The sequence below is a fragment of the Chiloscyllium punctatum genome, chromosome 7 (assembly GCF_047496795.1).
Source record: "Chiloscyllium punctatum isolate Juve2018m chromosome 7, sChiPun1.3, whole genome shotgun sequence".
NCBI classification, from domain to species: domain Eukaryota; kingdom Metazoa; phylum Chordata; class Chondrichthyes; order Orectolobiformes; family Hemiscylliidae; genus Chiloscyllium; species Chiloscyllium punctatum.
The window spans coordinates 57,628,256-57,642,300 of record NC_092745.1 but is presented as its reverse complement, the minus strand read 5'-3'; the positions used below and the strand labels follow the sequence as shown (position 1 = coordinate 57,642,300).

At 41.5% G+C, this 14,045-nt stretch overlaps 1 protein-coding gene across 3 annotated transcripts in view; it reads left to right on the top strand.

Moving 5' to 3' along the window:
* The window catches only part of hmcn1 (hemicentin 1), a 597,300-nt gene that overhangs the window by 292,672 nt on the left and 290,583 nt on the right, over window positions 1–14,045 (top strand). For all 3 annotated transcript variants that reach the window (XM_072573640.1, XM_072573638.1, XM_072573641.1), the window contains exons 25-27: window positions 2,734–2,829; window positions 7,263–7,454; window positions 13,565–13,695. In XM_072573640.1, coding sequence (XP_072429741.1) covers window positions 2,734–2,829; window positions 7,263–7,454; window positions 13,565–13,695 — 419 coding nt within the window. The remainder of the gene's footprint in view (window positions 1–2,733; window positions 2,830–7,262; window positions 7,455–13,564; window positions 13,696–14,045) is intronic.

The following is a 14,045-nucleotide window of genomic DNA, read 5'->3' as shown; positions in this document are numbered from 1 at the left end:
AATACAGCAGAGGAATAAAAGTTGTTGCATTACTTTGCAGAGTTGAAAAATAAGTTTTAAAATAGCACATCATTAAAGGGTTGACATAACAGTAAGGTGGGAAATTTCAAATTAAACATTACATTGTATCAGCTCAGCACAAGGCCTCCGCACATGGTCTGACTGCCCACACCAGACCCCAGTCCAACAGCCATCCCCAATCCACTCCAAGCCCCAGTCCGCTCTGTACCAGCACTCAGGTATTCAGAGTAAGTTCCAGGACTGTCTCCCCCATGCTGATCTCTACCCAGGACTGACTACCTGCATGCTGCCCTGGGGCTGCTTCCCAACGCTGTTCCAGGGCTTGCAGCCCACCCTGTTCCAGGACTCGCATATTTATATAGATAAATATGATGAGTCTCCTTAACGTAACTGGGCAATGTTAACACTATTTACATAGGGACAGGAGCAGGCCATTCAGCCCCTCAAACCTGTTTCATCATTCATAGAGTCATAGAGATGTACAGCATGGAAACAGATCCTTCGGTCCAACCTGTCCATGCCGACCAGATATCCCAACCCAATCTAGTCCCACCTGCCAGCACCCAGCCCATATCCCTCCATACCCTTCCTATTCATATACCCACCCAAATGCCTCTTAAATGTTGCAATTATACCAGCCTCCACCATATCCACTGGCAGCTGATTCCATACACGTACCACACTCTGCGTGAAAAAGTTACCCCTTAGGTCTCTTTTATATCTTTCCCCTCTCACCCTAAACCTATGCCCTCTACTTCTGGACTCCCCGACCCCAAGGGAAAAGACTTTGTCTATTTATCCTATCCATGCCCCTCATAATTTTGAAAACCTCTATAAGGTCACCCCTCAACCTCTGACACTCCAGGGGAAGCAGCCCCAGCCTGTTCAGCCTCTCCCTATAGCTCAAATTCTCCAACCCTGGCAACATCCTTGTAAATCTTTTCTGAACCCTTTTAAGTTTCACAACATCTTTCCGATAGGAAGGAGACCAGAATTGCACGCAATATTCTAACAGTGGCCTAACCAATGTTCTGTACAGCCACAACATGACCTCCCAACTCCTGTACTCAATACTCTGACCAATAAAGGAAAACATACCAAACGACTTCTTCACTATCCTATCTACCTGCGACTCCACTTTCTAGGAGCTATGAACCTGCACTCCAAGATCTCTTTGTTCAGCAACACTCCCTAGGACCTTACCATTAAGTGTATAAGTCCTGCTAAGATCTGCTTTCCCAAAATGCAGCACCTCACCTTTATCTGAATTAAACTCCATCTGCCACTTCTCGGCCCATTGGCCCATCTGGTCCAGATCCTGTTGTAATCTGAGCTCATGGTTGATTTGTGGTCTAACTCCATATACCTGCCTTTGACCCATCTGCCACAGTTTTGCCCATTCACTTAGCCTATCAATATCCTTTTGTAATTTTATGCTATCACCTATACCGTCTACAAAGCTGCCTAACTTTGTGTCATCAGCAAATCTGGATATATGACTTTCTATGCCAGTGTCCAAGTTGTTAATAAATAATATGAATAATTGAGGTGCTAACATGGATCTTTGTTTGACACCACTGGCCAAATCTTGCTAATTTGAATAAATACCCACCCTCTCTACTTTCTGTCACTTGTCACTCAACCAATTTTCCAGCCGTATTGGTAATTTGCCCTCAATTCTGTCAGCTTCTACCTTAGCTAACAGTGTCTTATGTAGGACTCTTATCTGATGCCTTTTGGAACTCAATATAAACAACCTCCACAGACATTCCACTGTACACTACCATAGGGGTGGAGCTAATTCTTACCAGTATCTTTGTGAAGGTTGACACCATGTCTCTGGTGATCCTAGTAAAATAAAGATGGAGAGGAGGTGGTCAACACACAGATTCATGAGGTAACTATTGGGTGGGGATGGGTAGAATTGAAAAATTGAGTTTTTCTGGATACAGTTGAATTGATAAGTATGGGACCAGTCAAGGTCAGTTTTACTTAGATCGTGTAGGAAATTGACTAAAGAATGATGATATAATCATGAAAATTAGGCGTTGATTTGAGAGGTAATATATTCACCAATTTTTGAAAGGAAAGAGTAGTTGCAGATAATGTGGCAGTTTTCAGAGAGACATACCAAACTATCTTTTTGAGGAAGAAGGTGACAATGTTGAATTTGAATAGGATAGGAGGGGATATCCAAAGAGATGCAGCGAATTGCAATATGAGCTAAAGGAGATCCTGGAAGGGAAGTTAGTTGCTCAAATGATTAATGGGAATAATGTCAAGGGAGCAGGCAATGGAACTCAGGGTCAAGATAAATTTCATAAAGTTTGAGAGGGAGAAGAAATTTAAATTGCAGTAAAGCTTGAGTTCAGAACTCGAGCAAAGTGGAGCAATGGAGGAGATGTTTGCCAAAGTTTAAATGTGGGGAAGTAAGAGAAGAAATTGCTTGTGATCTTAGTAAGGAAGTCTACAAATGTCTCATAGTTATTGTTGGAGATGAGAGCACAGCAGAGAGGATACAGTTAATGAAAAGGGTTTTCATTGCCAGTTATTTTAAAAGTAGTGGGCTTCTTTTTCCATTGAAGAGTCAGGTCCTATAACACTTGATACAGCGGTGGTTGGCTTAACCAATTACAATTAGACATGCTTAAATTAGCACCTTTTTAACTTGATGAATTGAGTTGATTGTTACTATTTCTATAATTTTTACAGAACCTCCTACAGTTGAAGACCCAGGGCCTCCATACAATAATCCTTTTCAAGAGAGAGTGGCAAACCAGCGTATTGCTTTCCCCTGTCCAGCCAAGGGTGAGTCTGAAAAATGCATATATTATGCACTTTAGAACCCTTTGGAACATATTATATTCTAGGTCACACAATGGTAGATGGTTAGTTTTCATATTGCAACAGAACTTCCCAATACCTGGAATGATAGAGAGCATACCTCATAGATAATGGGAATTGGACAATAATTGGACACCAAAAAGAGGGTGGTGTAATCTGTAGTACACTGTTTGGTAGGAAACCTCACAAGCATTTGAAACAAAATTTGCATGAGCACTTGAAAAGTCTTAACATTCAAAACTTTACCTTATTCAAAGCTATTGGCCAACTGCTGGAAAGTGGGACCAGATTTAGAGTAGACACAGTGGGCAGAAGGACCTCTTCTGTACTGTATAATTCTATGGTTATGTAACTACCCCTCTTAGGATTTGAGACACAGCTATTTGGTTGATCTATAAGCAGTGTGTTCACCATGTAAACTGCAGACTTGACAGCAACATGTCCACATCTTTAACAGATACTATTGACAATCATGACAAGCTGTCTGGCTTTATATTTTCAGTAAAAAGGGAAAACAGAACGACTGTGAGCAGGTAAGTTCTGAATGAAGTGGCATAGTGCAAAAGGCAAGGGAAGGCAGAGATGCTGCGCCTAGCCAAGTAAGTGCAAAGTGAGTGAGTGAAGACCGCTAAGCTGCACTTGCTGATGCATGAGCTAGTTGTCTATCCCATTCTCCAAAGTCTGCTGATAGCAATATTACAGTGAAAGGTACTGATGCACTCCAAAGTGCAGGATTAAAGTGGTTGAAGTGTATTATAAGTGAGTTGGAGATGTGTTATGATGATGCGATGAGGTTGGTGCACATCTGATGCCAAAGTAAGTGGATGTGGGCATGGAGATGGTCACTGGACATGGAGCATGCACTGAGATTTTGGGGAATACTGTCTAGGATGGAAGTCTGGAGGAACAAATGGAGAGCTGAAACCACCAGATACGTGCTCTGACTTTTATGTTTGTAATTATCACTGTCCAGTTTTTGTCTAGCATGTGGGAGAAAGGAAATTGCATATGAATGAGGTGAAACTTATGAGATGTAAATGCATGCAAATAGGCCTCTTGCTGATTGATAATGTACATTAGTGAGATTCTTATCTCGCCATTCAAACCTTGGCTTTAAAATTGGACTGCATTTTCACAATTTTCCTGATATCAAAGGTTGAAGTTTGACTTTTCTACCTGGAGTGAAGACTGAGAGGAGATTTGACAGATATTTTCAACACCATAACTAGGCTGGACAGAGTAAATAGGAAGATGTTGTTCCTGCTCATAAAAGAGAAAAAGAATGAGAGGGCATAGATTTAAACTAATGTACAAATGAAGCAAAAAATGATATGGTTAGAATATGGAAATGTGGTGAATGCTTACTTATTGAGGCATTCAAGGTGGGATTTTGGATAAGTATAGTTTTGCAAATATACAAGGGGACAAAACAGGAGATTGGCACTCGGTAGTAGGACCAGATAATTAAAATTTATTATCAAAAAGATTTGCCCTGGACAAACATTGGGAATTTCTTCAGGATAAAAGTTGTCAGCTCAGTTTCAAGGATTTATTTTTCCAAAGTAAGTGTTGTTCATAATGACCTAACAGTCATATTTTGCAAGACGAGTACACATTAGTTATACATGAAACATTATAGCTTTTAATGGGTTGAAATCTGTGGTTCCTGAACATATGCTGAGCATTTGACTATCAGCTCAAACAATATTTCCAAGAATTGAGAGCAATAACTGCTCTCTTTGGCAGATGATAATCCATGAAAATATCACTACCAGCAGGGAACACCACATAAATCAGCTGTGAGAGAGTTTTATATGCAAAGGAAGTCAAAACATTTCAAAATAAGACCATGGCTTAGTTACTCTGATCAATGATATCCATTTTTACTAAATGAATGATCAACAGACCTGGTATCAAGTCATGTTTGTAAGCAGACAAACAGCATAGACAAACACTTTTGATACAATTTCAAACCCAAATCTCCTGCCAATTCATAAGACAGGAGTTAGAAGAATTTGGTATGGTGCCATAATATGGCACTATTCTTTTCAAAGGAATCAAAGGTACTTGATTCATCATAATCCATCTATGCAAATTCCAGCAGCCTTTAATGCCTTGCACTCCTAAAAGAAGCATGATACATCAGTAATCAGGTTCCATCCATGAGTATTCTGCTCGAAGACAAGTCCTTAATTAATTGTCTGCTGATGTTTTAACCTGTGCCATTTTCTAGGACTGTTTTCTTAAACGATGGTTTGCTATTGCTTTCCACTTTCATAGGAGAGGACAAGGTATCAGAGCACCTTGTGTCAGCACAGCGAGTCAGCTAGAATGGGAATTGAACCTGTGTTGTAGGCATTATTCTGAAATGCATACTGGCTACCTGAGGAAACCAGATAATGGCCTGGCTTTTCCAATGGCCATATAATTCTTTCTGCAGTGTAAATGGAAGATGCGCAACGTGACACTGTGGAATCCTCTACAGAGCAGACTCTGAGCAAATTGCCAGGGAAATTGAAGATTGCATTGGGCAACCCTCTGAAAGTATCTATTTAAGTCGTAAACACATAGTGGCACTGCAATTAAGTCAAGAGTAACTCTGGAAAAGTTAAGCTATTAAAAATCTAGTGTTACTTCTGAGTAGCTATTAAACTGAAATCCAACTTGCCACGTTCAGCCCCATCTAACCAGCCCACAGACCCTGATCCAACACTACCCCTGTCCTACCCAACACCCTGTCTAAACATGGGACATGAAAGGCTCACAACAATCCAATTCTCTCCCTGCGACCTGACAAATTCTTGCCACTGAGCCCAACAGACCCCTTCCCCTCCAAGGCCTGAATGTCCATGCCATCCCATCTGACTACCCCCTCTCCTAATGGGACCCAGCACCACTCACCCCCCAGCCACCTTGGGGTCCAACATTCTTTTCCCTACCACCAGATCTGATACCACCACCACCAACACCACCCAACCTCCATGTCACAGAATCTGACATGTCTCTCCTGTCCCTTGATACCCAATGCCTCCTTACTCCATGAACCCAACATCTTCCCTGCCCTTGCACGCCCTACCCATTTCAACTTATCCTGAATGCTCCATCACTTATCTGGCTGCCTTGCCATCTTATGTCTTGACCTACCTACTTGGCTCCCAGGCATACTATGTTACTTACAAGGCATTCTATCACAACCCACCTAACATCCCATGCATCTAGCACCCTGCCCTGCTAGCGCAGTAGCCTCCCACTTGTTTTACATATATACATATTTTCACAGGAGCTAAGGAAGTGGCTGCCAATGATGCAGCACCTTTAAATCCCAGAATATGGCACCCAACTGCTTTGAAAAAGGTATAACAGTATAGCACAGAAATAGGCTCTTTGGCCGACCAAGACTACGCCAACACATGATGCCTTTCTGAACTAAAAAAAGTTTTGTCTCGATGCAGTCCATATCCCTCTACTCCCTGCCTACTCATATACCTTTACATAATATTCCAAATGTGGCCTAACGAAAGTTCTTGATTCTTCCAAATCAGAAACTAACTATTTCCTTTCAATATTTGCTCTCTCTGATCATAGAACCTTCACAATACAAACTAATTTACATTATCATTCCATGAGTACCTCGGTCATCTGCTCTCTGGCATGTACTGCTTTAAAATCATGCCTTCATAAATCCTGTCAAATTAATTATTAAACCCCTACATACACACATAGCTACATGCCACTAGTTCAAAATATGATTATAAAATAAATGATGTTTTAGATAGATATAAACAAACATTACAGCCTATGGCCAACTTTCAGTAAATCTACAGTTCCAATTTCATTGCTTACTGTATCCAAGAATACCAAGAAATCACCTCAACCCTTCAGTGGTTAACATTGCAAACATACTGAACTTGGTCAGACTCTGAATGTATATATTAAATGGTGCTGTGCTTTGAACTAAGTAATGTCAACCTTCTACAATCATTTTAAAAACCCGATGATGCTGCATCGCAATTTTAAAATGATCAAAATATAACAACTGAAATAATTAAAGTTGAAATACTGCTGTCTTTTAGTCAATACACTTTAAAACCTTATGATAATTATCATGAATGCATATTTGACTCATTTAAGTAATCTGTAAAATGTTATAAAGTGGCCTCCATGAGAAACCTTTGAGGGTTATGGAATTTCTGTGCTGCAAAGGCATTAGTGTTACTTTCTGTCTTGTACCAACTTGACGTAAATTAGCTGCTTTTTACATGATGCGGGCATAATCAATGTGCCCATAAAGATTATTCCAGGAAATCTGCCAAGTTCTTTTTAAATTTGTGCTCTTGGCCATACATACAATGATTTATAAAGAAAGTATTGAGTAGTTTACAATTTTCTGTTATTAGGTATCCCAAAACCTGTAATTAAGTGGCTACGTAATGGAAGAGAGCTGACTGGGACTGAGCCAGATGTTTCCATTTTGGATGATGGGACCTTGCTTATTGACACTGTATCACCGCATGACAACGGAGAGTATGTCTGTGTAGCAGTCAATGAGGCTGGAACATCAGAAAGAAAATATCAGCTGAAAGTCCATGGTAGGTACCTATAAGATTACAACTTTGCCCAAAAATTCTATACAACCCAAATATTTTAAAACCTTCCCTGTAAAGTGCACAGATAAAAAAAGAAGCCACTCATTCTTGTTATTGGAAACTGAAACTTATTTAATTTTAGTTTAGTTTTCATCTAACCCATTCTTTCTAGTCTTTAACATTAAAATCTTAGGGTGTGAAATTCAATAACATGGCATTGAATGTAGCATTGCTACAAAGCCCTACCCCTGGGTTTCGCAGCGACTGGCTGCAACAATGGCCACAACTTGTACAGTCCATGTTGTCTTCTCCAGGACAATAAGTCCATGCAATTGTTTTATCTGTGTACACTCAGAGATGTTGAGTTAAAATTCTATCATGATGTCACACAGCTCAGCCCTGAGTTGGACAGTGCAGATAGTGATGCTGCATCATTGTCCACTCTTGCCCACTCTATTTGTCTCCAAGTTAATTGGCAGGGTCAAAACTGGTAGCTGCAAATATCAAATCAAGTGATGGGTCTTTTCTGTCACTGTCATGCTGTAGTTCTCTTCTTCTTCCTCCTGGGTCTTCCATGGATACTAGTTGGCAGTCATTATGTGTCTGAAACTCAGAAGGGGGAGGATTCTGTGAGCCAATGTGTTTAGTGGGTTGGAAGGCAGGAGGTTAATGGTCATACCATCAGCTGCTTGCTTATCATGTCAGATAACAGGATGCAGATATATTGGGGTTTGAGAATATGCTATTGTCACCACTGCTGATGTCGCAGGGGATTGTTGGAATAGTGATAACATGGAGCAAGCTGTGAGAACAAGGAATAGATGTAAAGACTCCACTGCAGGCCACAAGAAATGCAGGCATGCTTCCCCCCTGCTTCTCCCCTGCCAGCTGTGCTCTCTTGTTTTGTCATCCTGTCTTGAATGAGAGAGGTTGTGCAGCATTTGTGTTTGTGTGAAGTAAAACCATTGTTAAATACTGAATGTTGATGGAGGCAGCAAGAGCTGAGTGTAAGTATGACAGAATTGGTAAGTGTATCAGGGTGATGTGGAGTTACTGGATGTTCAATATCATTAGAGAATTCCAGAGGTTGCTAATAAAGCTCAGTCGGTGTGGCAGCATCTGTGAAGAGAAATCAAAGTTAACGTTTCGGGTCCAGCGGGCCTTTTGGACCCAAAACATTAACTTTGATTTCTCTTCACAGATGCTGCCAGACCTGCTGAGCTTTTCTAGCAACTCCTGTTTTTGTTTCTGATTACAGCATCCGCAGTTCTTTGGTTTTTTTTAAACAGAATTCCAGGGATTATTGTCCGTGAGTAATGTAATGTGATTCATTGAGCATCATAAAAGGCTTGTAGTTTAGTGGTGTTAAGATTCATTCACTAATGTTAACCATCTGCATCACACCCTCTTGTGCTATTGAATTTTGGTCATCCAATTTGATCATCTCTCACTGACCACCTGCTCCTAGCCCTTGAGGCTGATCTCCTGACCTCTGCAGATCAATGACATCCTTCTTTCATCTGCATACAATACCATATCTATCAAACCGAATTCCTCTAACTTCCATGGTGTTCACCTTGTAAGAATTCCCATTGCAGCAATCTTATGCAGCTTTCCTTTAAAAGACTGCCTGTAACACCTTGTCTGAACTCTGGATCTCTTCCTACTTCTGACATGATGTGCAGACCATACCCACCCCCCCACATCACTAATTACTTTCACTTCCATATGGTAAATAGAAGCGATGAGGAATTTGCAACAGCAACATTGTGATCGATGGCAGTTATAGAAAGGGGGGAAAGTCTCAGATATAGTCACATAGATGGGTTAACTCCAGGAAGGGTAAGAGAGGTAGGCAACTAGAGCAGGAGTCATTTGTGGATATACCCATTTCAAACAGGTATGCTGTTTTGGAAAATGTTGGGGGTGATGGATTCTCAGGGGAACATAGCACAAACAGCCAAGTTTCTGGTATTGAGACCGGCTCTGATGCAATGAGGGGTACGTTGGCTTCCAAGAGATCAATTGTGTTAGGGGATTCTGTAGTCAGAGGTACAGACAGACATTTCTGTGGCCAGCAGAGAAAAAGCAGAATGGTGTGTCATTTCCCTGGTGCCAGGATCAAGGATGTCTCAGAGAGGGTGCAGAATGTTCTCACGGGGGAGAGGGGCCAGCAGGAGGTCATTGTCCACGTTGGAACCAACGACATAGGAAGGGAAAAGGTTGAGACTCTGAAGGGAGTTTACAGAGAGTTAGGCAGAAATTTTAAAAGGAGGTCCTCAAGGGTAGTAATATCTGGATTACTCCCAGTGCTACGAGCTAGTGAGGGCAGGAATAGGAGGATAGAGCAGATGAATGCATGGCTGAGGAGCTGGTGTATGGGAGAAGGATTCACATTTTTGGATCATTGGAATCTCTTTTGGGGTAGAAGTGACCTGTACAAGGAGGACGGATTGCACCTAAATTGGAAGGGGACTAATATACTGGCAGGGAAATTTGCTAGAACTGCTTGGGAGGATTTAAACTAGTAAGGTGGGGGGGTGGGACCCAGAGAGATAGTGAGGAAAGAGATCGATCTGAGATGGGTACAGCTGAGAACAGAAGTGAGTTAAACAGTCAAGGCAGGCAGGGACAAGGTAGGACTAATAAATTAAACTGCATTTATTTCAATGCAAGAGGCCTAACAGGGAAGGCAGATGAACTCAGGGCATGGTTAGGAACATGGGGCTGGGATATCATAGCAATTATGGAAACATGGCTCAGGGATGGGCAGGACTGGCAGCTGAATGTTCCAGGAGACAAATGCTACAGGAAGGATAGAAAGGGAGGCAAAAGAGGAGGGGGAGTGGCATTTTTGATAAGGGATAGCATTACAGCTGTGCTAAGGGAGGATATTCCTGGAAATACATCGAGGGAAGTTATTTAGGTGGAACTGAGAAATAAGAAAGGGATGATCACCTTATTGGGATTGTATTATAGACCCCCCAATAGTCAGAGGGAAATTGAGAAACAAACTTGTAAGGAGATCTCAAGCTATCTGTAAGAATAATATGATGGTTATGATAGGGGATTTTAACTTTCCAAGCATCGACTGGGACTGCCATAGTGTTAAAGATTCAGATGGAGAGGAATTTCTTAAGTGTGTACAAGACAATTTTCTGATTCAGTATGTGGATGTACCTACTTGAGAAGCTGCAAAACTTGACCTACTGTTGGGAAATAAGGCAGGGCAGGTGACTGAGGTGTCAGTGGGGGAGCACTTTGGGGCCAGCGACCATAATTCTAGTCGTTTTAAAATAGTGATGGAAAAGGATAGACCAGATCTAAAAGTTGAAGTTCTAAATTGGAGAAAGGCCAATTTTTGACGGTATTAGGCAAGAACTTTCAAAAGCTGACTGGAGGCAGATGTTCGCAGGTAAAGGGACGGCTGAAAAATGGGAAGCTTTCAGAAATGAGATAGCAAGAATCCAGAGAAAGTATATTCCTGTCAGGGTGAAAGGGAAGGCTGGTAGGTATAGGGAATGCTGTATAATTAAAGAAATTGAGGGTTTGGTTAAGAAAAAGAAGGAAGCATATGTCAGGATAGATCAAGTGAATCCTTAGAAGAGTATAAAGAAAGTAGGAGTACACTTAAGAGGGAAATCAGGAGGGCAAAACGGAGACATGAGATAGCTTTGGCAAATAGAATGAAGGAGAATCCAAAGGGGTTTTACAAATATATTAAGGGCAAAAGGGTAACTAGGGAGAGAATAGGGCTCCTTAAAGATCAGCAAGGCGGCCTTTGTGTGGAGCCGCAGAAAATGGGGGAGATACTAAATGAATATTTTGCATCAGTATTTACTGTAGAAAAGGATATGGAAGATATAGACTGTAGGGAAATAGATGGTGACATCTTTCAAAATGTCCAGATTACAGAGGAGGAAGTGCTGGATGTCTTGAAACGGTTAAAGGTGGATAAATCCCCAGGACCTGATCAGGTGTACCCGAGAACTCTGTGGGAAGCTAGAGAAGTGATTGCTGAGCCTCTTGCTGAGATACTTGTATCATCGATAGTCACAGGTGAAGTGCTGAAAGACTGGAGGTTGGCAAACGTGGTGCCACTGTTCAAGAAGGGTGGTAAAGACAAGCCAGGGAACTATAGACCAGTGAGCCTGACGTCAGTGGTGGGAAAGTTGTTGGAGGGAATCCTGAGGGACAGGATGTACATGTATTTGGAAAGGCAAGGATTGATTCGGGATAGTCATCATGGCTTTGTGCGTGGGAAATCACGTCTCACAAACTTGATTGAGTTTTTTTTGATGAAGTAACAAAGAAGATTGATGAGGGCAGAGCAGTAGATGTGATCTAAATGGACTTCAGTAAGGCGTTCGACAACATTTCCCACGGGAGACTGATTAGCAAGGTTAGATCTGATGGAATACAGGGAGAACTAGCCATTTGGATACAGAACTGGTTCAAAGGTAGAAGACAGAGAGTGGTGGTGGAGTGTTGTTTTTCAGACTGGAGGCCTGTGACCAATGGAGTGCCACAAGGATTGGTGCTGGGCCCTCTACTTTTTGTCATTTACATAAATGATTTGGATGTGAGCATAAGAGGTACAATTAGTAAGTTTGCAGATGACACCAAAATTGGAGGTGTAGTGGACAGTGAAGAGGGTTACCTCAGATTACAACAGGATCTGGACCAGATGGGCCAATGGGCTGAGAAGTGGCAGATGGAGTTTAATTCAGATAAATGCGAGGTGCTGCATTTTGGGAAAGCAAATCTTAGCAGGACTTATACATTTAATGGTAAGGTCCTAGGGAGTGTTGCTGAACAAAGAGACCTTGGAGTGCAGGTTCATAGCTCCTTGAACGCGGAGTTGCAGGTAGATAGGATAGTGAAGAAAGCATTTGGTATGCTTTCCTTTATTGGTCAGAGTATTGAGTACAGGAGTTGGGAGGTCATGTTACGGCTGTACAGGACATTGGTTAGGCCACTGTTGGAATATTGCGTGCAATTCTGGTCTCCTTCCTATCGGAAAGATGTTGTGAAACTTAAAAGGGTTCAGAAAAGATTTACAAGGATGTTGCCAGGGTTGGAGGATCTGAGCTACAGGGAGAGGCTGAACAGGTTGGGGCTGTTTTCCCTGGAGCGTCGGAGGCTGAGGGGTGACCTTATAGATGTTTTCAAAATTATGAGGGGTATGGATAGGATAAATAGACAAAGTCTTTTCCCTGGGGTTGGGGAGTTCAGAAGTAGAGGGCATAGGTTTAGGGTGAGAGGGGAAGGATATAATAGAGACCTAAGGGGCAACGTTTTCACACAGAGGGTGGTACATATATGGAATGAGCTGCCAGAGGATGTGGTGGAGGCTGGTATAATTGCAACATTTAAGAGGCATTTGGATGGGTATTTGAATAGGAAGGGTTTGAAGGGATATGGGCTGGGTGCTGGCAAGTGGGACTAGATTGGGTTGGGATATCTGGTCGGCATGGACGGGTTAGACCGAAGGGTCTGTTTCCATGCTGTACATCTCTATGACTCTATGACTCTATGGTCGTAGTCATTCAGAACAGTTGGTAGTTTAATTTTGTGTCTCATCCTCCTCAGTGGTACCCTGTAGTGTGCAAACATTGGGTGGATGAATTGACTCAATGTCTTGCTTTTGAGTCAGTTTCGCATTCAAATGCTTGAGCACAGAATTTGAGGAATACTGCACTGTCAGAGTTATTCAGAGAGTTTAATCTACTTGTTTTGATAGCTGTAAAAGATCCCTTGACACTATTTGAGGAATAACAGGGAGTTCTCTGTTTGACCATGTTTAACCTCCATCCAAAACTAGTAAAACAAACCATAAATTCATTTCTCTCAATACTGATTTTGGGACCCTAATGTCTGCAATATGTTGTCAAGCTTATCAACTGCTTTAGAAGGTATTTACTTGGCTGTGAAGCACTTTGAGATATCCAGGGGGGCAGGAAGAACAGGTTTGCTTTTAGTTTCCTTGGTTAATTTAACACTTTGATATCAATATTTGGCTATCTAGTGATATATAATTTATTGACATTTATTAATGTTTTATTAGAAAGAATGTGCTTAGTTTGTGCAATTTCTTTCTTTCTTTCTTCCAGTTCCTCCTGAAATCAGAGAAAATGAAACACCAGCCAACATCTCAGTGGTCATGAACCAGCCTTTTAGCCTCTCCTGTGATGTGTCTGGTCATCCTATTCCCATCATCTCTTGGTATAAAGATGGGGTATCTGTAAGTAATATCATTGCCTTAGAGTCAAAATATTCAAAAATTAAAGGCATTTGTGGAGAATTCTAAGGAAATTAGAATTCCTGTATTAATATTAGAATTATGGCATAATTGGTAATATTGCCCACCAGTACATGATCAAGAGAAACTATGGTTTCGAAATAATTACTGTCCTAGCCAGTGATGCCCTTATCCTGACAATAATTGATTACTTTTTATCTATTGATGGAATGTAGGCTTTCCTGATTGAACCTGCATTTATTGCCCATCCATGGGTGCCCTTGAAAAGGTGGTAGCAAGCTGTCTTCTTTCAACAGTGCTATTAGTGATGGTGATCCAAGATTTTGACCCAG